At 39.0% G+C, this 24,285-nt stretch overlaps 2 protein-coding genes across 2 annotated transcripts in view; both read left to right on the forward strand.

Annotated features, from left to right (window-relative positions):
- Nucleotides 1–2,236: 2,236 nt before the first annotated feature.
- On the forward strand, nucleotides 2,237–11,419 carry trafd1 (TRAF-type zinc finger domain containing 1). Its single transcript, XM_053325776.1, has 12 exons — nucleotides 2,237–2,756; nucleotides 3,060–3,108; nucleotides 3,638–3,773; nucleotides 3,895–3,948; nucleotides 4,044–4,479; nucleotides 5,466–5,756; nucleotides 5,962–6,026; nucleotides 7,309–7,569; nucleotides 7,865–7,997; nucleotides 8,451–8,658; nucleotides 8,771–8,828; nucleotides 10,302–11,419. The coding sequence occupies exons 2-12, from the start codon at nucleotides 3,074–3,076 to the stop codon at nucleotides 10,338–10,340; spliced, it is 1,716 nt and encodes a 571-aa protein (XP_053181751.1). The 5' UTR covers nucleotides 2,237–2,756; nucleotides 3,060–3,073; the 3' UTR covers nucleotides 10,341–11,419.
- A 1,300-nt stretch (nucleotides 11,420–12,719) lies between these two features.
- Nucleotides 12,720–24,285, forward strand: part of smtnb (smoothelin b) — a 47,533-nt gene continuing 35,967 nt past the window's right edge. The window contains exon 1 of the mRNA XM_053325834.1: nucleotides 12,720–12,976. Within this exon, the coding sequence (XP_053181809.1) occupies nucleotides 12,926–12,976 (51 nt within the window). The 5' untranslated portion in view covers nucleotides 12,720–12,925. The remainder of the gene's footprint in view (nucleotides 12,977–24,285) is intronic.

Raw genomic sequence — 24,285 nt, forward strand, 5'->3', positions numbered from 1 at the left:
TGATATCTTTAATCTGCTTTATAGTTATTATTAAAAGCTACTTGCTACCAGCTTGCAAAATCATGACCCTATAAGGGAGTTGTATAGTAAAAGTCATCATGTCAGCAGCAAAAATAGTCTAATGTGAATTTTTAGTTTTACTGTCATTATAGTTCATTTCTGTGGTGCCGATAAATTGTGGAACTCTTGATGTTTGTTCCCTCAATGCTGGTACTTATTTTCTTTCTTCTCTTTTTTTTTTAAACTAAAGATTTCGCCCCCTGGTTTGGAAAATAGAGTAATATCTATTGCACCTGTGCATGAAAAGGATGAGTGTCCTGAGATGTATGTAGTTTTCCCACAGATGTCTTTATTATGTCTTGGTGCATGTGTAATTATCGTGGTCACTTCCTGTGCTTAACTCAGGCTACAACAGCAGGGCTGTTTGTATTGCCATCCCTTTACAAGCAAATGCAGCGAGTCCTCCTAATGCATGTTTTATTTGGCAATGTTTGAGCGAGGGACATTGGTGCATATCCTACATCACGTTGGACCTAAATTCATGTCAGACAATCATGTAACCAATCAGACAGAAGAGATGTTAGATTACTGAATGCATCACCAGGAACCAGCCAATGTGATGAGGTGCACTAGATTGTTCATTTCATTATTTTCCACTTTTTAAGACGGTTTTCACATCAAGGTGGATGGTGTTCTTTGAAGCCTTTCAACAATGTGGAAAGCATTCCTTTTAATTGCAATTTATTCACTGATGAGTCCCTTAAGTTGCTGGAGAAGAACCTCAAGCTTGCATCTGATTAGTCATCTGGAGGCCTGTCGATTTATATAGTTTGCAAGACCAGGTTATATTTTAGAGATTTTATTTTAATATACAACCAGTCCTTTCAATCTAGTCACATATTATAAAATGTATTCCTTTTTCTTACACTTTTTGTTGTTAAACTTTTGGCATGGAGTTACATTTCATATCACAGTGTAAAATAAAGTGTTGACTTTATACCTTTTGGATCAAAGAAGGAACAAGGGCTTTGAAATGAATTAAAAGTTTTATATATTTACACATACATTAATGGTGAAATCATTGGGTGGTCATTTTGACTCGGAGAAGTCAATGTATGTACTGCGTCCAAACATTTGCTGTAAATAAGATCAGTGTTTTATCTGAACAAAACTGTGCCTTACAAAAATGAAAATGTCTGATGACAGTATTGGTAGATTTAAAACTCAATAAAAACCAAAAGGACAATGCTGTGTGAATTTTTATTTTGTGTTTATTATACTGTATGTTTGCAGGATTGAACAGATCGAGGATTAGATTAGTCAACAGCTAAATTTTGGTACTTTTACTACATTTTTTGACCTTATTAATCTTGAAAACTCATTCCTAAATAAAAGCATAACTACCACTTATACAAAGTTTTATATTTTAGTAGTTAAGTAAATTTCACTTTTTTATTAAATACATATGCTGAAGAAATAGAAAATAAATGTGTCTGGTAGGAGCTGTGAGTCCTCTATCTTAACTCCAGTCCTACAGCATCAAGAGATTATGTGAAACATTTTACAGAGCCAAAATAACAATTGACTACATGTAAACTTTCAATTTTAAAACATGTTGAACAATATTAGAAATGCTTGTTTTATGATTGCTGTGAAAGGAAGATAATAGAGAAGTCTGTTAACAGTTTATATAGTCCAATGCAAAGGCTTATGAATATTTTTAATGTTTAGTTTAGAACAGGGGTGTCAAATGTATGAACTAAAATGAGTTTGACACTCCTGGTTTAAAAGAAAAATATAAGAACATATAAGGAATCTTGTGATACTGTCCAGGAAATGCTACGGAGCCCCTCTGGTGACATGGTAAAAAAAAATTAAATTGTGGCCACGAATTATTATTTGGTGGGCACGTTATAGCTATATGTGTCCACAATTTTTTTTTTTTTTTTGACCATATCACCTGAGGGGCTCCGTAAAATGCAGTGGCTGTCACCCGAGACACTTTTACAAGCGCACGAAGTTTATTCAGCCAATCACAGTAGAGCCTGCAAAGGAGGATGTAAAAGGGATTTGCCCCGCGTTTGGACTGTCAGCTGGCTTTACCCTCTGATATGTTGACATCTTACAAATTAAGATCACATTCCTAGTCGTTCCGTTTATGCTGGGTTATAATGATTTATTGTCAAGATATGATTAGGTTTGATCGTGCAAATTGTTTATGAGGCGGAGCAGATAATGTACGTGGACAGCCTGAGAGGCTAAACCCAGGGCTGCAATCTAAGCGGAGCCTGTAGTATTGACAGAGCGAGGAGGAAATAACTAAGTATTTCACAGACTATTATCAAGTAGCTATCGCGTACCAGTTTTGTTATTGGTTACATATTATTTAGAGGTGAATTAGCTGACAAACATAGCCTCGCATCGGCTGTACCCGTTTCTGTCGGACTGGGCGGCCGGAGCCCCAAACTCGAGGTTACAGCAGCAGGAGCTTCATGAGAGCTAGCCTTAGTTTGTAAAGAGCAACTTTAGTTAGCGGCGGCGGAGTTAAAGCTACCTGAAGGTTGCTCACAGCTCAGTTAACTTACATAGTGGGCTTCAGGCAACACGGTTAACATTGTGTAACTCTTTTTTTGAGGTGGGTAGAAAAATGGTAAATTAGGTTTTAAGATGGTTGTTTGAGGTTGACGTGGAGAGTGTCGCTGCTAAACCAGGCCATCGCTGTCGGCTAGCTCACTGTTAGCTGCCTGAAACACTGGGTGAGCAAAGAGCTGTCAACCTGTTTCACTTTCAGACGGCAGGAGTACCTTTAATGGTTACATTTGTACATTCATACATGTCACTTTGATTATTTAAAGGCATATTTTTTCGAGTATGCTCAAAAAACAAGTTAAATATTAAGTGTTAAATGTACGAACAGCACCTGGTAACCTATTATGAACATCAGGAAATGTTTAATCTAACAGAGCTAGCTTTAATTAAGTTTCTGTTTCTCTGGATATGTCTGCCTAGCTCTGGGTTGTGTGACTAATAGCTAATATTACTGTGCACCCTGCCCACAGGCCTTGGTGAAGCCATGGCAGATGAAAATACACAGTTCTGTGGCAACTGGTAAGTATGAACAAATATATATTTATATATATATAATAGGCCTACATACATTTATTCAATATGGTTTATGTAATAGAGACAGATACATTATGCATGGACAGGCTTGAACAACTGTCTGATGCAATCCTAGTGTTTATAGCTAATGCTAATTTGTAACACCTGTCCCTAGGAGGGTTTTTGTAAAAGTAATGAAAATATTTTAAAAAAAGTTAAAAAGGAAGTAAACCAAGTACATCAGCACAATAGATACAATATAGTACAGCATAAAAAAGATAAGACAAACACGGTACACAGTACTATAAGATACTCATAAAACTAGACATAGGTTGATGAATTAACCAGAATTCGGTGAGTCTCTTGAAAGCAGTGAAGTGTGCAGCAAACTTTAAGTGTTCAAGTAGAGAGTTACAGCTTTCTGAGCAAAGGATGTTTTGCAGAATGAGACTTTGCAGTTTCCACTTAAACCTGCTGATGATCATTTTGATACAGTGGTGAAAACACATTTTCCCCCAAATATCCTTTTTCATAGCAAGCATGACATCCCAGAGGCAAATTTCACCACCCATGAGATCCACTGTCGAAGAAACATTGCACTGTGTGATGTGTGCCAGGAGCCGGTGCCCCGGTCAGATCTGCAGGAGCACAAGCAGCAGGAGCATACACAGGTAAAAAATCTTCCTAGATAGTGCAGTAACCAATGACCTGTAATCCTCACCACACAGGAAACAGTTAAACAAAGAGAAATATCAGACTAAAACTTTAAAAGTATTTCCCTTTTCATTTCAGATTACATGCAAGTGTGGTTTGAAGATTGAGAAGAATCATATTGAAGTTCACCAGGTATTTCTGACAGACTTATTTCTGTCCTATTTTAACTCTCACAGTTCATCTTCATTAAATTCAGTAATTGTTCTTCTTCGTGATGTCTCCTGCAGAGCTCTGAATGTTCTCAGCGGCTGGTCCCTTGCCAGTACTGTCAACTGGAGCTTGTTTTCAGTCAGTCCAAAGAGCATGAGGAATATTGTGGTGCACGCACTGAGCCCTGCCCAAACTGCAAGTGCAATGTGATGTTGAAGGAACAAGCTGTACATCCAGTCCTATGTGGGAGTCTCACACCACCTCAAGAGAGGAACAACAGCCGAACAAGTCGCAGTCCAGTAGAACTGCAGTCTCCAGGAGCATGGTTTGAAGCCCACTCCATCAGAAATCTCCTGAGAGCCCAAGAGAAGGGCCCCAAGAATAACAATGTCAATGCAGCAGAACATCAGGCCTTTCCCCGGGCATTTGATCCCAGAGGTTATAACACTTCAAGGGGACATCAAGGCTCAGGAGACTGGAAGAATACTACTCCGATGAATACGTTTAGCCACTGTGAGTTTATCAATTACTTTTCTTTTAAGAGCAAAATTGATGGTAATTTTCTTTGAATGGGGGAGTTGAACCCTGGCTATAATTGCCATTTTTCATAATAACAGTTTATCTGTGTGTATAGTCATTGGTGAATTACAGAAAATTATCACCCAACTCTACAGCTGCCCACAGATTTATGGAGCTTCATGGTCAGTTTCAGTTCATTGTTAAGCTGTTCAGTCCTACAACTTTACTCTTTAATCTCACTCTCTCTGAGTGTTGTTTTCCAACCGCAGCAGGCACCTGTTTTCAGAGGAAGAAGCTCTACAAACTCACTGCACGCTATGTGCTCAGTACCAAACAGCTAGAAGAACCAGATGTTTCTCTCAGGAGTTAATGGAGACCAGAAATAGAGCTAAAGGAGAGTGAATATTGGACTTAAATGTACTAAGTGGGCAGAAACACCACTCACCACCACATTAATGAAAATGTAGTATGTGTAATTTAGCAGCTTTTGCTTACAGGCTCAACATATCAGCTTAAAAGGTTATGATATGTCATGTTGTGTCCCTGTATAAATATAGCATCATAGAACAGTACTTTAAACTTCCAACTCTTCTATAGTTTCACTAAAATTCCATGGCAACATCTTTGAACCCTGTTTAAAACTTGTCAAAATTTGAGTCTGTAAGCAAGCAAAAATATGACTGCTATTTTAAGTGTTACTGTCAACATTTCCCTTTTATGTATGACAATTTATGTAAAATAAGTTTTGCAGGCAGTGGACATGCTGTAGAATTATCTCCAATTTCTCAATTTAGAGGGCTGAATCAATAAAAAGCTACGGTATTACCTTTAAAAAAATGTAACGCAACATGTCTTAAAATATTTAAATATCTTGATTTCTTGTGACTGAACTGATCGACTGGAGCCCAGTTGTGGTGTTGTTGCTTACAACTATGGTTCTTTCCTAAAATGATCACCATCATGTTTTGTTTTTCTTATAGTTCTGGAGCAGAGTGATGTCCTGGGTCGCAGCAGTGCATGGCAGCAGAGCAGTCAGGCCCATGATGAGGATTCATCAGGCCTCGACTACATGTTGGCTCTCAGCCTGCAGAGTGATGGCGAATCAGTGGCTGGTGGTATGGATGGCAGCCTATGGAGTGACATCTGGGACCACAAGATTGAGAAGACGTCGAACACCTCTGTCAGTTCTCCACTCTCTCCCCCCAACAACAACTACCCAAACTTCACAACAAGCACAAGCACGAGTGCAGTCCAGGACTACGATCAAGCAGGTGACAGTAATGTTGATTAGAACACTTTTATATGTATATATTTTGGTGCATTTTATGATTTCATTAGACAGTGATAGTAAAGAGATGAAACATGGAGAGTGAGATGGGAAATGACCTGCAACCAGTAAGCTATGTTAAAATGTTTAGCTAATGTTAAAATGTTGTGTTGTCAGCTTATTAATGATCTTAAATGTTTCTTTTACAGATACCATGCTGCCTTGTGAGTTTTGTGAGGAGCTATTTCCTGAAGAGGACCTAATTTTGCATCAGGTTTGAGATGTCATTTTATCCTCCCAGTTGCATTGTTGCGACCCACAACACTAGATTAGAGGGTACACCAGCTTACTTTGGGCTCAACCCTAACTTATATTGAGTTTTGAGGTCATAAAATCAAATAATCATATATTAGCAGACATTCATTTACACTATAAATACATACAGTTTTGGCTAGAATCTCTGAAATGCATCGAGTTGTGATAAAGCTTTACTGAGGTTGGCTTGGATCTTAACATATAGATAGCACACGTACTAACTAATCAGCTTTCTTGGAAATAGGCTCACCAGGCTGGACTACATTCACAATAACACGACAAGTAGCCTGATAAAGAGGTCAGTACTATTGTTGCTTTTGATAGACTCATTGACTTAGGTTTTTACTAGACTTCATGTGACCAACGTTGTTTTTGTAGTTGTCTCTACTGATACTGTTCATCTTAGTGTACAGAAAATACTTCTGGTGATAGAGAGAGTGAAGAGAAAAATGGGGCATAAACAAAAATGAGCTGCTGCTGTGATTAAAGCACCAATAAATAATTAAACAGGCTTGTAATGTATTCCTAAAGGAGGCCTGTTAGTGAAAGCTTGTTTGTAAGAAGAGTGTGCAGACTCATTAATTGTTCGTGTTTTCTGTATATTATCTCTGCAACACCAAGCAAACTTTTTTTTTAACCAAGTAACTGATGGACACCGTATTTTCTGGAGCACTTGGAGAATTCAAGTCCATATTTAAGTTAAAGACACATACAGTATAATTTGCCCAGCTGACATGCTGCAACATATTACTGGAGGAAAGGAGGGCAGACAGTTTGTGACTCCATCATATCTACACTGCACGAGAGCACTCGAAAACAAAAAGTACAACCCATTTATAACCAGTAGATGAAATGCCTGCTGAATTCAGCGCTTGCTGGTGATTTGAAATATTTTCTGTATTGTAAAATTCAATTTACTGTAATTAATAAAGTCTATCCTATTTAAAACCAGTCCACAGGCTGCCTCCCTTCCCAGGAGTCTAGTCAAACAGTTGAAAAACAAATTTATATCTGAAGTAATCTAATCAGTGAGTAACACTATGATCCAGTCAGATATCACATAGCGTGCAAACATTTTCATACCTCTCTCTGTTTGTTTTTGACTGTTCACAGTCCAGTTACAGCCTTTTCCTGTTTGAACATGTGGCCCTCATCTCCATCCAGCAGAGACATGATTTTAGATTTAAGCAGGATCAACATAGATTTCAATGTTTTGTTTAACGTTTGCTTCTTTGTTTCAGACTGGCTGTAGCCCCGCCTCCGCTTTTGCGTCTTTCAGCAAGCAGCCGTCATCTCCCCCTAAAGAGGACAGGATGAGCAGGAATGCTTCAGGTCTGGTGCGCAGCCTCCCTGACACACTTGCTTCCAACATCCCCACTTTCCCTCGGTCAGTGTCGCCGGCCTCCTACAGTCCTCCAGCCAGTCCACTAGAGGGCGACGTGGTCATTCCATGTGAGTTCTGTGGCGTCGCTCTGGAGGAGGCTGTTGTCTTCCACCATCAGGTATGTTACCAAACAAGATAGACAGACTGTTAAAAATGATTGCCATGAGTGACAGCACTACATTAAAGTATTGCACTAAAAAATTTAATTACTGGCAGAAAAACATAATCCAAGTATGTCTTCTGTAGAGATTTCCACATTATAAACTGGAGGACCAGCCTTTCGAGATCATCTCTGAATATGTGATCATTAATGTTGGAAATGATTGAAAAATAGTGCAGAGTAAAAAAACCCCAACACATTTATAATTGTATATTAGCTCTTATGTTTGTATTTTTTTATGTATTACATTTAGGACAAATGCGACATGCGCCCTCAGGCTGCCCATCCACTTAATAATATAACAAAAGCATCTGTTAAGTCAGATCCTGCTAAGGACGCCTTTGGGCGGATGTCTCCAGATTTTCAGAGGAGAATAAAGCACCAAGGTAATGTATAGATTTTATTCTTGTATAAAAATTGGTAAAAAATAATGGATGAAAACAAATGCAGAAAGGAAGGAATGAAAGTATGATTCTACTGTTTATATTGGAAACATTTTGTAAATGGTACTTTATTAAATCATTTTATGTGACAGCTGTTTATTGGAGACTAAACTGTGTCTTCCAGCAGCAGGAACTCTTTTGATGTGAAGGAATAAAATCTGGCAAAAAAAAACCATACATAAACATCAGATAAAAACAAAATACTTTCCTTTTGAGAATACTTGTGTACTATAGTCATCACCTCTCTGACACAGCGTCAGCAGACTTTGAACATACAAAATGAGTCAATTTTTTTTAATGTGAAAGCATTATATTCCAGAGGTTTTGTTGTACACGGTTGTTCTCTGGTCACTGTGTGTATGTTTATGGCTATTTTTTACATGTGTGCACTTGAAGGTGACTTTTTTGGTGAGCCCCTTGGATTTACACCACAAGGACAAAACCTAAGGGAATGGCAGAAAGGGTACATTGGACTACCGAGTCAACGGAAGACGTCCAACTATGATGTTTCTGCAAAAAACCGCCCTCTGCATGGCAGGGACGCAGAGGGCGCTCACTCATCTTTCTGTGACACTGAGAAGTCTGGCTCTGAATCTCTTAAGGGGTAAAAAAAAATAATTACTTTAGCTCTACTAATCAAGCTGTCATTTCTTAGTCAATTGTTGGGTTTGTTACAAAACTATTGAGTTAATACTTTGAATTTGTTTGTCCACCAGACTACATCTACCAGAAAATAAAGAAGGGAGAGGAAACAGAAGGAATCCGATCACAAAGGTACACTTAACATTAACTTTCTAAATCTGTTGTTTAGTAAATGGTTAAAGAAAAATACATGATGTATGACTTGCATGTGGTCAAATTGACAATGCATTATTCACCTCAGCATTTTTATTTATTTTTTATTTATTTATTTGCACTATACAACAAACAAATAGAATTAACATCATCCAGGAGAAGCAGATTGTGCAGGTGAGATCAGAAAACCCGGTGGGGTTTATAGAATGAATCTCACCTCCTTACTTCAATACAACATTAATAAAAAAAAATAATAATAATAATAATCCACAACATATAACAACAACAACAACCCACAAAATAACCAGTAACCCTAAAATAATTTACAGCATAAAATCAATATACAGAAAAGATAAAAAATAAAATGTGTGTATGTGTATGAGAACATGTAATCTTAAGCATAAGTACAGTATATCAAGTCAGGTTCATCAAGAATATGCTAAGCTTATGTTTAAAGTGACTTACAGAAGTAGACTGGGATGAAATATGAATATACCTGTTCCATAGTTCTGCCTCTCTGTATCTTCTAGAGAATCGACAGAGTTCAGTACAGAACTTTGGGAGATGTAACCAATTAGCTTGTCTTGTATTGAGTTTGTGTATGTCACTGTTTAACTGAAAAAATGCTTTACAGGGCAGAGAAAACTGATGAGGCTGAAATATATGTTTGAAAATGAATACGCAAGTTAGATATTTGTTTAAGTTAAAAACTGATATTCAGTTGTTTGAACTTTGAACAGAGGGCCTGAGTGAGCAGACCAGTCACTGTATGTTTATGGAGATAGGTAGGGTATGTAGCTCCCCAAATTATATTACAATATATTAAATATGGATAGATTAAACTATAATATAGAGTTAGGAGACATTTTTGATGAACCAAACTTCATTCAAGATATCAAGGTAGGAAAAGCATTGAACTGGCAGTAAAGTGAGATACTATCTGGGTGTTTCTTGGGCGTGTTCATAGTGGCATAAAGAAAACAATGCAGGTCATTGATTTATCAGAACAATCTGTCACAATGAACAAATATGAGTGATTTACAAATTAATAAACAGACATTTAGATTAGAAATATGAAGCTGAGTTGGATTAGTTGAAGAAAAATAGTTTGTGGGCATTTTTTTTTACTCAGGCGCTCTGGTAACTAAATCTTTACAGCACATGCCATGTAACTGTAACGTCCCAAGTTCGAATATGCTTGGGGTCCCTTGTTACCTATCATGCCCCTCTCTTTCCCCATATTTTCCTGTGTGCCTCTCCACTGTCAATTGTCAAATAAAGGCACAAAAATGCCCCAAAAACACATCTTAACCAAAAAAAAAAAAAAAAAAAGATGTTTTGCTTCTTGAGTGGATTTTCCCTTCAAGGCCCGTCAGTATATTATTGTTTGGCACGGTTTTGTCATTACTCTGCGTCTGAAAGAATTTTCCATTGTATTTTTTCCATTTTCAGTTACCCAAGAAGCAGAATGAAGAGCAGCAGGAAGAGTGAGAGCAGGCACATCTGGAGGAAAAAGATGCTTACCAAATCTCCTGCTATATATTCATTTATCTTTTTGCACACTTAAAAATGAAACATATACTATCTGATAAGTGCCTGTGTGAGTATTACTATCTTGCAGTTCATATTTTGATGAATATTACACTTAAAGTCTAAGTAATTTGGGTTATTCATACATATTCTGCTTTGTTTTATGAATCTATGTCTAACATACAGCTTAAACAGATAAATTATAAAATGTACTTAATTTACACTAACTGTACAAGTCATATCGTGGCTCATTTTGGGGAAATCAGACATGACTTCGGTCCATGTTCATTTGTTGGACTTAAATTTTATGTTGTAACTTCAGCCAAGGACATTTAGTCTCCGCTCCTGTTTTCAAATTCTTTCAGGGTCTTTCTCAGTATTCATTTTGGTTTCTGCATCTTCACGTAGCCTAAAGCACTTTGATGGATTATTTTGTTAAAAAAGGGCTTGAGGAACATATTTGATAAATTTATGCATCTTTGACCAAGAAAAAAAAAAACTGTAATATTGAACATTTGTCTTTTTATACTGTCAGAACATTTGTCTTTAATACTTATCAGTAATATTTAGATTTTTGTAATCATATCTCTAGAGCTATTGTGCTATGTGATGTCATGATGAGATGGCTTTTAAAGCAGCATCTCCTGTCCGATCCTCTTTTAAGTAGAATGAAATTTTGTTGTAATTCTTTGTGCTGTTCCCACAAATAGGATTTAAGACTGATACATTTGATGTGTTTTTGTGTGTATCATAGGGTCCACTTTAGAAATGCTTGCAAACATAGGCAGCCATGTGCCACAGATAGTTGAGGGTCTGCAGATTATCCTCCTGACTAGAGACTATCCCACAACATTTTGCTGATCTGAACAAAAACCTCAACCAGAGAGGAGCAACTAATCAGTGAAACTCCTGGTGTGGTGTTTGGACTTTTAGCACCTAAGGCACATGGATCACTATCCCTGTTGTAGAACGACTGTCTTTATCCTCCTTGTCTTGTGTGACTGTTAAATGTTTTATTATGTTATTAAATGTTTAACATTTGTTGATTAATGGCTCTAGTTTTTATCCTGTCAGTGTAGCTTCACACATACTGAACATTTACCTACCATGATTAGTTACCCACAATAATTTACCAAATGGCGCTAAAACCCTGGAAAAAAGTAAGGCTCAAAGGTCTGTTTATAAAACAGCCAGGTGACTATATGATGAGCAACTCATGCTCAGTGCACTGTCATAGTTGGTGCCCTATATGAGGGGTATTAAGTGCTATAGCTAAGCAGAAGAAGCTTTGATAACAGTACTGCTGTTTGTAATGTACCATAATTTCTGGACTATTAAGCACACCTAAATATAAGCCGCACCCACTGAATTTTAAAAAACTATTTATTTTGAACATAAATTCGCCGCACATGTCTATAAGCTGCAGGTGCCTACATTGAAACAAAGGAACTTTACACAGGCTATAAAGCGATGGTTTGGCGTAATTTCGACCTAGCGTCATATGCACCATGAGGTCTATCTAATATTAAATAGTGGAGTTAGAGCCATCAGCCGAGTGGCTTAGTACAGGCGCTAATGGAACCAACAGTGTATCTCATAAATGACCCCACTAATAATGCCTGGATTATTATCAAACTTCTACAGTAGTACAAATAAGGTATTTACTCATAAATCCATGCATTGGAAAGTTTGTAAGTACACTTTGTAAGGCTTTACTCTGCTGCTACTGCTAAACGCTGTTTGCTTCCTGCTGTCCAGACTGATATTTATTTTAAAAAGTAATAAGAAAAAAACCCAATGATGAAATAAAAGGGCAAAAAGAGGATTTTGTTTGTGAGATTTAAAAACCTAAAAAGGTTTAGAAAGACATATGACCAAAAAAAGAAAAAACAAACAATATTGGCACAGAAATAAAACATTTAAAAAAAGAAATAAAGTGAAACAAGAATTTTTAAAAAAATATTAGATTTTTTGAATTAGAATTAAAACAAAGACATATACAAATAGTTCATAACAAGCATACAAAAAATATCATGGAATTAAATGAAGGGGACAAAATCCTAATGTGAGGCCTCAACCATCAGCCCAGTGAAGGTAGTAGCTACAGAAGTCAACAGGTTTATTAGTGCCCACACTCAGTGCTCTGTGGCATTAATCACCCCTCATACCCGGACGCTGTTTTGCGTCTTCCCACCGAGCGGCGCGCTTTGAATGATCTCCGGGAGAAGCCGGTGGTGGAGAGGGGCGGGCAGTGGGGAGTCTTCTGTTCAAAAAGCAGTCAACGTCCGCCTGTACAGAGTGTGGCGACTTGTTTCTGCTTGCACTGCGACTAAAAACACGATTGAAGAGGACCGAAATATGCTCTCCTAAAGCTGTTTCTGATTATAAAGCGTGTTGAAGACCGCACTGAACAAAAAAGAGACACAACAGCAACAGCTACAATCCGCGCAGGTGGTACACGCTGTTGACCGGGAAACCACCAGATCACATCAACACTCACCACCCAGACCTTTTCTTCTCACCTGAGACTGACCAGGACGATTAAGATGTCCCTGGAGAGCTATTCAGCGCTGGATGAGTCCTCTCTGCGAGCCCTGGTGAGTAGATGAATGATGATGATGATGATGCTGCTGCTCGGACTCTAAGCTGAAGTTACAGAGGACCACGGAGGTGTCATAGGGACCTGCTAGTTAAAATGACTTCTTCATACTACTGTGCTGTCACTCAGTTTGGCACCCTTATCTTTAATGTGCATAGATTTTCAGTAGCCTGTACACTATAAGAAGCTGGATCAGACTTTAAAACATTTTAAAGGTGGACTGAAAGTGAACGTTTTTCCCCTGAAACAATAATTCATTACTTTCTGTTACTGTAAATGTCTTCCCAGTATTTACTATTATAGTCTGGTTCAACATTTTATCTTGATTGAAGAGCAGCCAAACCATTTTAACCCCATCATATTGTAGCAAAGTATCCTTTTTTCAGCTGACCTTACAGGCATGACTGTCATTTTCACGGCATGGTTTATGCCTCCTGGTAAGCTCTTACCTTTCAGTAATTCATGCATGCAAACAGTTGAGATAATCCTGACAGATGATCTGCACACAGACGGCTGTAAATCCTCACAGTGTGTGTCATGAAGTGTGATGTGAAGTGAATTTGCACTCTGTACCTATAACAGCAGGTGTTTACCACTAAAGTCAAGCATTGAATTTGTGAGGTAGATTTTGTGCTGAAATGATAATTAATTCATTAGTTTAACATCCTTTATGAAAAAAAAAAAAACATATTACTTATGAAGATTTGTCGCCATTCTCAGTTTTATATCATTGTAAATTTAATACATTTGTTTTGGAGAGTTCATTAAACAAAATGAGCAATTTGAGAACATGCCATGGCCATTTTTCACTCTTCCAAATGATGATTTGATTAAAATGGATCATTCAATGAAGATCATCGTTAACAGTAGTTAGAGCAGTTAGCAGTAGAAAACAGAGAGTGATATCAGTAGTTTTTAATCAAGTGAAAGGAGAGCTGATGTCTGAACACTTAACATCACATTCCTGATTAATGTGATCCCTCATGATAACACACACTATCTCTATTAAAACACTTTGGAAGGAGGATGATTCATATGATGATAGTATATTTAGGACCAGACATTGAGTGTGCGTAGAGAATCAGTATCAATATTAGGGTGGAAACACTTCCTTGTTCTCAGTCGTGTTAGTCATTACTTAATTATTTCCTGAGGCAGAAGAAGGTCACTTGTCTGGCACATTGTATATCCTGATACCTGTAACACAGACACATTCATGATGAGGCATGACTCACCGGGTCCTTGTTGAGACAACGCTACCATGGGTTTGTCTGAACCACTGTTACACACACTCAAGGCTTGGACAAGAAACATCTGGGAATCAGTGACCTTATTGTAGTTTTTCCATTATGCAATACCTATTACTATTAAAGCGTGATCAAGAGTTTGCGTCATTAAAGGTTTAACTTTAAATATATTTGACCTGTCAGTTTTGCGACATGTATTGTTGACCTTCTGTCGGATTAGACCACACGTCTCTGCATGTAGCTGGACTTCTACAAGTCATTATTTTCTTGAGCCGTTTTTCAAAGAATGTGCACTTTAAGGAGAGGCCATCTCAGGAAAAACATTTTGATTTCTCCTTCTCCAGATCAGTAAACCTGACAAGAAAAGTGTATTTACTTTGGAGCGAGGCTGGGGATAAATCTGATGTTTGTTGACCTGTCTGAGGCTATTTAAACTGTATCAGTTATTTCCCCAAACTCTGTCAGCGTCTGGCCAAGGGCTGTAGTTGCTTTTCTTTTCATAAATCACTAAAAGGGCAAACTTCTACCGCGCGTGACACCGTAATAGCGCGAGAACGGAAGTGGATAAAGGAAATAATATCTTTCCTTCAGCGCAATTTCAACGGAGTAATGGCTGCTTTGATCAGTCAGTTAATGAGTTTATTTATTGAGGAAAAACACAGGAAAGAGGGAGTTAAGCTGATTGCAGAGGAGGAGCAGTCACTGCAACATTTAGAGATCTTGAAGAGAAGAGTGAAGATATTTGACTTTGTGCTGAACCTCTCTTGTTTTATAATAATGTGTTTGTAATAGTTTATAAAGGGGTGGGTGATACGGGCGAAATCTGATATTTTTGACTAAATGGACAGTATTATATGCTGATACTATGAGATTTTTGATAAATAATCATCAGTAATGGGATGATTTTACTAAGTGGGTAGCTAGAACAGTCTGGTAAGTTCAGAAAATGACATAATTGTACTGTAATGCAGCCTTTAAAACCAGGAAATGACGACACTCGTGCTATATCACGATATCCACAATGTATGACGATATTTAGTCTCATATCACCATATCGATATAATGTCAATATATTTCCCTGCTCTAGTTTTCTATTTCATTGACTCTATATGTCAGAGATGTGGCAATAATGTCATGACAACAGACCTCAGCTCATGGTTACTGGAGAAATGAAGCTTTGTCTGACTCTGTTCTGTGAGAGCTCGCTGTTAAAACACTTGCATTGTCTACGGAGAGCTGCAGCAGCACAATCAACCAAGAATTACACATGACGCCTTCGCAATTTGTGGGGTTTATTTTCATGTAACACAGACTCCAGAATCCTGCCTCGTCTCTTCTGTGCCTGATTGATTTGCGGAGCCGATCGTCTCTTCCCCCCTACAGCTTCCCTCCCTCAGACGTGACCACCAGTTAAGGTCACAGAGATCCCACATTTTCACTGATGATATTTGTGGTGACTCAAGTGTCAGGGTTTTCCACAGTGAACTCAGCTTTTCATTAAAGGCAACAAACTCTGATTAAACTCATAAATCATTGCTCAGGGAAATTTTGGGGCTTGGGGGTTGGGATGAAATTAAAATTCACCTCCACAGGCATAAGTACAACAGGTCAGAGCATGAATGTTGAATTTTGTATCACATCTAATCTTAAATACTTCAATTTTATATTTATATTAAGTATTTGTTGAAGTATTTCAGGACACCAGTAAGAGATGATGGACATTTGTAGATGCCTTGGTTCAATTAACTTAAAGGCAAGTGGAGAGCTGCTGTTAAATGACAGTTGGATAACGAACTCGCTCCCCAGGTTTTTGTTGTACTTCATGAACGAAACAGTCAGAAGGTCATATGGTGGCCTCTCTAACGCCACTAATCCCATCTCTACACTTCTATTCAAAGCGCTGGCTGCCTCTTTATGTCGCCCATTTAATCCCCACCATGGCAACCAGAAAAAGCATTTTTCTTTTCTTGTGGCCACCACAATCATTTGAATATCCATGACATTAATCGGTCAGTGTCCCGGTTTCTTTAGGAGAGGATGTTTGTTGCGGGTCATCTGTCTGAATGGTGCCATAAGAAACAAAGACAAAAGCTGCTTAAGGCCGGTTCCAAGAAAATCTCCTTCCAAACAAACCACTCCAACCACTGTCGCTTATAAATAGACTTTATCAGCTGATTGCCAGCTTCAAGGGTGATAATTATCAGTTGTTCTGCCTCTGAATCTCCTGTTAGGTAGTAGGTTCCTGTTTGTATATGTGTGTGTGTATTCGTGTCAAACCTGCAGGACGAGCCAGGTCTACAGGTGTCTCTTGCTCAGCTGCTGTCTGGTTCACTGCGAATTAAAGGTTACATTCACACATTTTCAAGTCGGTCTTAAAACATGTCAGGTGCCCATTTGAACAATGAAAGAGGTTTTCCTTGCTCTAGTCACTCCTCTTGTTCATACCGGCTGTTAAAAGAGCCCCTTCAAATGTCAATATCAATGTAAGTGATGGGTACCAAACTCCACAGTGTGTCCACAGTCATTTTGTGCAAAACTTATATGAGGCTTCAACAATCTGAGTTAGTCATATCAAGTGGATATCTGCCACATGTACAGTACTTTTAGCATCATATTCCCTCTTTGTGTTTCCCTGTTGGGCTGTGGTGGAAGTATAGTAACAAAAAGAGGGACTTCAGCACTAAAAAGACTAACATTGAAAGATATCTACTGGATTTGACTCATTTGGACGGCTGATTTTGGCCCCCATCACTTACATACCAAGTGAGTTATGAAAGGATCTTCTAATGATCAGTATGAACAGGAGGAACAATTACCAAACCAGGTATCAGTGTTCATTTGGACACCTGACTATTGTTTTAAGGCAGACTTGAAAAATTTTGAACCCGTCCTTCAAGTTTGACCTCGGCACCTGTCGACAACACTATCCTCTGTATTATCATTACCTCTGAAACCTTCCAGCATTATTCCCAAACCTCTGCAACACAGGAAGTCAAAATGTGACACCTCACAAGTTCACAAATCAGCAAGTGGGCTGAAATTTCAATACTTGCTTGGAATCTTACTGTCTTTTCCAGTTTGTAGTCTGTCTTTTCATTTCTGAGTTGTCTTGACTGCTTGGCGACTTCTCTGCCGGTGGCGCCTGCTGGGCCGATTTCACATGCTGGATTGTCTCACATAGTGATTTGTAATGAGTCCTGCCAGCCCTGTGACCGTCCTCTCTCCCTGGTGAGCAAGAAGCATTCACACATGTTTAAAATAGAGCAATTTCACTCTGTGGTCCGGCCTCAGTGATCTATAGAACCCCCGGGACTTTGTTTTATGGCTGTCTGGACCCTTTGTGCGTTGACAAGGGCTCAACGGTTTACAGTCGGAGTGGAAGAATGGGTTTGTTTTGTAGGCTCTTGGTACAGTCCCCAGGTTCTCCTTACCCCCGACCCCCCCCCCCCTCCCCTGAGACACAGCCCAAAATGTCAACCTCATCATCAGCAACGAATAAATTGGAAAGATTATGCTGCCGTCTGGAATGATTTCAGTATATCAGCCATGTGTTTTCTTTTTTTTAAATAATGTCCTATACTTGAAGCAAAAATGATTATTAGGGGCTTTTTGTTTAAAAATATCTTCCCTCTTTGTTTTCTTCAAAGGAAAAAAAGATCAAACTTCAATCAGAGCAAGATGATGAATGCAAGACTTGACCTGAACCTTGTCAGCAGTCATGCAAAACCATTTTTCTTCATAGACGTTGCAGTTGCATTGGAGTGTTTCCTAATAAGCTGCAGATACAAGCTGTTGCATGCAGCAGATCTTCCTCTGAATACAGCCCCCCCCCCCCCCGCACTTCTTTCTACGTGCAAAGAAAAGAAAAGAGTCTGAAGGGTTTTATGCTTCTGTGCATTTATAACACCTGCTGCTGCGGGGTTTATGCTGGCAGTGAACGTTACTGCCTTTGACCTTTCTGGATGTTTACAGGCTTTCTTTCTTTTTCACTCACCCGGAGTACAAAAAAAAAGCAGTTCAGAGTCTAAACTACAGGCGCGGTGCACACCTGATTTTTCTCTTGCTGGGTCTGTCATCATCCTCACAGGTATTTACCCGCTTCACATTTCCACAAAGCATTTCCCTTATGATTAGGTTTCAAAAGGTGTCAGATGGAGAAAATGTTAATAATCAGGGTAGTTTCAACTTTTTAAACTGACACAGTTCAAGTTATTTACACTGTTGCCATGCAGCACAGAAGAAAAGTTGAGCTTATAGCCTGACAGCTAATATCCAAACACGCAGGCAGGGAGCAGCGAGATAAGAAGTCGTTTGTTTGTTTGATAAAACAGGAAACTTCTGTTACTGAATACTTCTATAAATAGCCACTCATTTGTTGGCTCTGAAAGGATGAGAAAAGAAAAGGAGTGAACTTTGAGATGATGTTCCTATAAACTCCACCACAAGTCTATTTTTGGTCTGTGGCCTTTTAGTTGTTCGCTGTGGAGGAATAATTATGAGCGAATGTAACACTAGATCCAATTAATTTTAGCAAACATTTACTCAATGTACAAAGCTGAAAGTTGAAATTAAGTTCAGCTTGTCGTATTTCATTATTAAAGAGGACACTTAATATTTTTTTATAACATTTTAAAATGTCAGATACTTTGGAAACATCAACTGGCATTTCAATAAGAGGAGCAGTATTTTATTATTACACAGAGGATACCAGCGGTTGTTTAGTCATTTTAAAATGTCAGTTTAACAATCAGTAGGACTAACTACTACTTGTGCCAGTTTGCTAATGTGAATACTTTCTTACCGTAAGGGAATTAACAGTTGATAATGTAAAGCAGATGTGAAGTACAGACAATCAAAGAAACCCGCCAACTTTTCAAGCATTTTGAAAATGCCTAAACTACACAATGAGATGTTTAGTTAAAGTATGAAGAGTATCAAGAGACCACTGACAAATTTAGCGCCCCCTATAGGCCTTTTTTTAAAGCGTAATTTTAAAAATGCAAACTTTCTCCAAAGTTTAGTCAAAATCAGAAGATACTGACGATGAAAGAGGGATGAACCAGCTGATCAATAGCTGGTCCCTGATTCAATTTTAGGGATTAAAAACAGGATCGTTCAAGAATTGCATCCTGATAAGCAGAGCAATATATTTTGTCTTGGAAAATGGGCTTGTCACTATTGGGGTGTGAGCATATGAGACAGACTCTGCTGTCAGCTGTTCTGCTCTTTTAGTCTTTGTGGTAAGTGATCTGACAGATCTCCATCTGTCTGGATCATCATTCTGCCAACTGGAAAAAGTCTGGTTAAGGGATTTTTAAGGTGTGCATTTATTCTTCGTCTCCTTCACCACTGTGCTTCAGACGTTCAGAGCTGTTTTTTTCTGACAAACAATCCAGACTTGTCTTTTTCTCTTCTCTCTTTTCCAGGTGTTTTAAACTTAGAACAAATACTTCACAGATGATTTAGGGCTGATCTATAATGCCCCAATACAACATTTAAGGCACAATCAAATAGTCTCTGTGTCTTTTAATTTGTGCAAAATCACAACACTTCAACATTTTAATGGTTAATGTGCTTTAGATAAACTGAGGATGCTGTGTTTGATGTCTTTGGTGTTCAGAGGCCCTTTGTTTTGCACAAACAGATTCTCTGTTCCAGTGTACTATAGTCAGGCCTCTGCAGTGTCTGCAGTATTTGGCTTTATATTGGAATACTTAGGTGTGGCCCTGTTCATAGAGAAAATAGCATACAGGAAACAGCATGCAGCAACTTTGCCAGATCAGCAATGTTTTAGGTCACATACAGAAGCAGACCAATAGAGAAATAAAATCATGCATCTCATTTTCTCAGCTTAAGAAAGAGTGATGCATTTAAAACAAGAGGAAATTAGACAGAGAGGAGAGAGAAAAAATGTAGACAGTGCGGAAGAAAATGTTTAAAGCACTGTGCTTTTAGCCTACTCCATATTGAATCCCTCAGGAAAGAGACATTTCCTGAGATCCACCAGGAATTGTCTAGCGGATGTTGATGTTTTGCTTTCCTGCTCACTGTTGTTAATGCAGAGGCATTCTTGAGATATACACAGCTGATATGTTAAACTTTGTTTGGCTTCGTGTGTCCATCGGTGTCCAAGTCTCGCCGCTGTTGTTATAGTTAACTGTGGATTTTGGTAGTCAGAATGGCTGGCTCTTATATATGTATTAGAATGGATTGTTTGTGCTCTGCAGCCTCCCAAATATCTCTCACCTCCTACATCATTCACTCACTAAACAAAAAGTCTTTTACCAACAATGTCCCATATTTGGAGAAGTACCATCCTCCCCTGGTTCCTGTGGTGACCTGGGTCTGAAGTGCAGTATTCAGTGAAGTGTTTATTTATCTCTTTACTTATGACGGCTCCTTCCTGCTCTTGCTATCACACTGTATCAGATATTCTGCTTTTGAGCACCTCATATGGAAACCAAAATGCTTATAAGCTGCAGGCAGCTCCCATCCTGTTGGTTTCCTATGATTAGGTGTGTGAGGATGTCAAAACTTTGAACTTAGTGGTGCAATGACATGGAGAGTCAAGATAATGGCACAGAAAGTGGAGATCTGATGTGTAAAATATTTCATGCGCTTTATGTTTTGTGCTTGTTTTAATGGTTGGAATTGGACTGTTTTGAGAGGTTTTCAGGGGAAAACAAAAACACTTTGTTAAGAGCAACCTAGGTATCAAGGTATGAAGGTTGAGATCCTCTTCTCATATAGCGAATAAATAGCGATTAAATATTTTAGTCTAATTAAATCAGTAGAATTATTATACAGAAATCTTTTTAACATTGTTAAATAAACACTACACTTGTCTCACAAGCGAAGACGGTGAGTGCACAGTCAAACTAACGTTCACACTGTTTAGGTTGGATAATATATCGTGCAGCTCTGGAGAATTTGAAGCCAAATAACAAGACCTCTATGAAACTTTGATGAGACCAGCTCTCAAATGTGGGGCACTGTTGAAATGAGCAGGATGTGACTGGCCTGGATCTTTCTCTGTGACCTGATCTGCAAATCTGAAGAGAAAGTGTCCGGAACCAGACAGCTGAAATGGACCATTGCGTCTCAGAGGTGCAGTCGATCAGGCCCAAAATAATTACTCCACTGTGGTCAGCCTGGAGCAGTCAGATGTACAACAATGCCATAAAAAACATCTTTGAGGTTCTGCAAAGAGCTGAAAGGTCAATATTTTACACTTCAAATCAGAGCGTCGACCACGTGTGCACAATCAAGTGTGTGCTCGTTAATCCTTCAGGATGTGGTTCGCCCTAATGTAGGGCTGGATTGTAAGCCTGACGTGTCAGCAACATGCGCAACACATGTGAGTTCAGATCTCTTCAGTACAACATTACATTCCTATAGGATGTTGTTGATGCCATGTACCCCCCTCTGACCCACATGCATTCTTCCATGTGTCCTTTCTTTATACCTGCTCCCTCAAGTGTAAAGGGGGACAGTGTTTTCCCAGGTCTGCTCTGGGCCTCTGTGCTACCATCCAGCTATGAGTAAAAGTAAAGCTTCCCCACACGTGTAATCGCACTCACAGAAAGCACGTTGCCACATGTACAGTAGTCTTTCATTCGCCGTTGGTTGTATTTTTCACAGGTCCTCCCTTTTTTTTTTTTTGTTGTCTTCGACCCAGACAATGGCAGCTCGGTGTATGCTGCGCTGTAGCACAATGAGTTTTAACCACGAATCTGGTTAGCTTCTTTGTTCATTTTTCAGCCAAGAGGTGACTGAAACTCCCTTGTCGTACACGACAACAAGAGGGAGTTTCATGTATCCTGATTAAATTCCCATTTTTCAGAGGGTGTGTGTGTGTACTGATCCTGGTTTGTGCATGCATTGTTCTTCTTGAGGCGTTGAGAAATGATTTATAGTGTCTTTCCACCTCATCCAGGTTGCAGCTTTGCCTCAAAGTGTGTGGTAATGAGGAGATTTAAAGGTGATTAAAAAATATTTCTGAACTTTCCCACCCTTTCCAGATTGTTTATTTGTGTCTGTCTCAGTGTCTGTACCAGCCCGGCTTCCTCAGTGGCAGCTGGTAATCCACTTCAGCTCTGCTACAAGGAGTGTCCCGTGTCCTTATAAGGGCAAACTCACTTGTGGGCTCGACACAAGTGAGTTTAAAGCACTGATCCGATCTGCTGCCTGGCTGCACTCTAACCCCAGCATGCTCTGGAAATTATTACTGTAGCCCTCACTTTATGGACAAACACACTGAGCAACCCCCCCCCCCCCCCCACACACACACACTTATACCGGTGCACGTGGACACACACAGTCCTTGTAGAAAGTATACATACTTCTTTGTGTCAGAGGATCTGCTCATCACGTCATGGTTTGCAAAAAGTAGCGAGTGTAAAAACTATAATGAGACCAGCACATGCACATTCACTGAGAGTCAAAAGGTCGGGACTCAGCCTGAAGGGTCGTTGTGCTCCCAGTTTGGGTGTGTATACAGTATGCGTGGGTGTGTGGGAGGGTGATGTTAGATTTTTCTCACACCACAGGCTGTGATGTTTGAACCGACCTGCGTAAACCACAGAATGCGACAAACATGCAGAGACACACATGTTGTATTATATTTGAAATCTTGGAATGCCGTGCTTATTTGAGCATTGACACCAAACATATGCCTTTTTCTTTGAGGAATATCAGCATGTTTTTTAATCTACAAATGAAGTTGATACAGGCATTAGGCATTAGCCTTTAAACCAGTGCAACTGATTAAAAACTGAGTAAACAAAAAAAAAAGTATTCAGGTTTACTACCCAACATAATGACATGTGAACTAAAATTAAGCCCAGAGTACAGAGGCATATCTAAATGGAAAGACAGACCTTATAACTCACAAATTGTATTATAATTAACTGAAATAATCAGAAAGAGTCTGAGACTATATCATTTTTTATGTAATACTACATATTTGAATACATGTTCTAATGAAAGTGGAAGAGGGTAACTTAGACAAATCTGAACTTGTACATTCCTTTCCTTCTATTTGTACACTCATTGACCTGAGTGGTCTGTCTCTTTTCACTTCCATGGCTTTAACATAATCCTTTTTTTGGTGCTGCACCCACAGGTGGTTGTTACAGCTTGTGCATTTAGCTCAACTGTAAATGGCAGACCCACAAAATAGCTGCTTAGTATATTTTGACGTGTTTGACCACTTCTGACGTCGTTTCCACGTCTGGTTCTATAAATTACATTCACCTCGCAAACAAACTTAAATCTGTTTCTCTTATGTGCAACAGATGAGTTCAGAGGGTGTTGCTGTCCTGTAGAGTATGTCACCAGCTGGTTGGGATTACTGTAAAACCATGAACACTCTCTAATTGAACATGATTGATTGAGCTGCTTCAGTCGGATGTCTTTGGATACGTTAGAGGGTTTTTGCTCCATAGAAGGCTGCTGTTGGACAGGAAGTGACTCAAACAGTACAGTACAAGCCTGAGCAGCCCTCTTTGTGAAACATCAAACCTTTTTTTGGTATTTAGCTATTTACCACAGCGTGATTCCTGCCAAATAAGGTCATGGGTTTCTGGTTTATGTCAGTGAGTGACGGCAGCTGGATTAAATTCTGTAACTAGTGTTACTCATCTGTAACCATTTTTCTTTGGAGTGGTGGTGCTCCAGTTTTTACAGGATTGTATGTTCTTTCATCAACCTCTCAGTCACAACCACCTCCCCTGTCCTGTTTCCTAACATTGTACTTCACCAGCTGAGTCAGGTGACTCCACCAAGGCCAGCAGGTGTGACAGCAGCTTCCTGATGAGCCTTCAGTCATCATCAGCAGCAGCAGACCCGACTGTAACATGACTAGACCCTGACATCATTAAAGGTGTTGACAGCTCACTGACGTCCCGATGACTACGTCTTTTTCACTAAACCATTATCTGTGTGGGTGACCTATATGTTATACATGTGTGACTTCTGACTCATACGTCTCTCAACAGTGTGCAAGGAAAAAGTGCATGAAAAGCTGTTCTGTCTGAGTGTAACGGCTGCTCTCCAGGTC

Source organism: Scomber japonicus, chromosome 9 (assembly GCF_027409825.1).
Source record: "Scomber japonicus isolate fScoJap1 chromosome 9, fScoJap1.pri, whole genome shotgun sequence".
In the NCBI taxonomy this organism is placed as follows: Eukaryota; Metazoa; Chordata; class Actinopteri; order Scombriformes; family Scombridae; genus Scomber; species Scomber japonicus.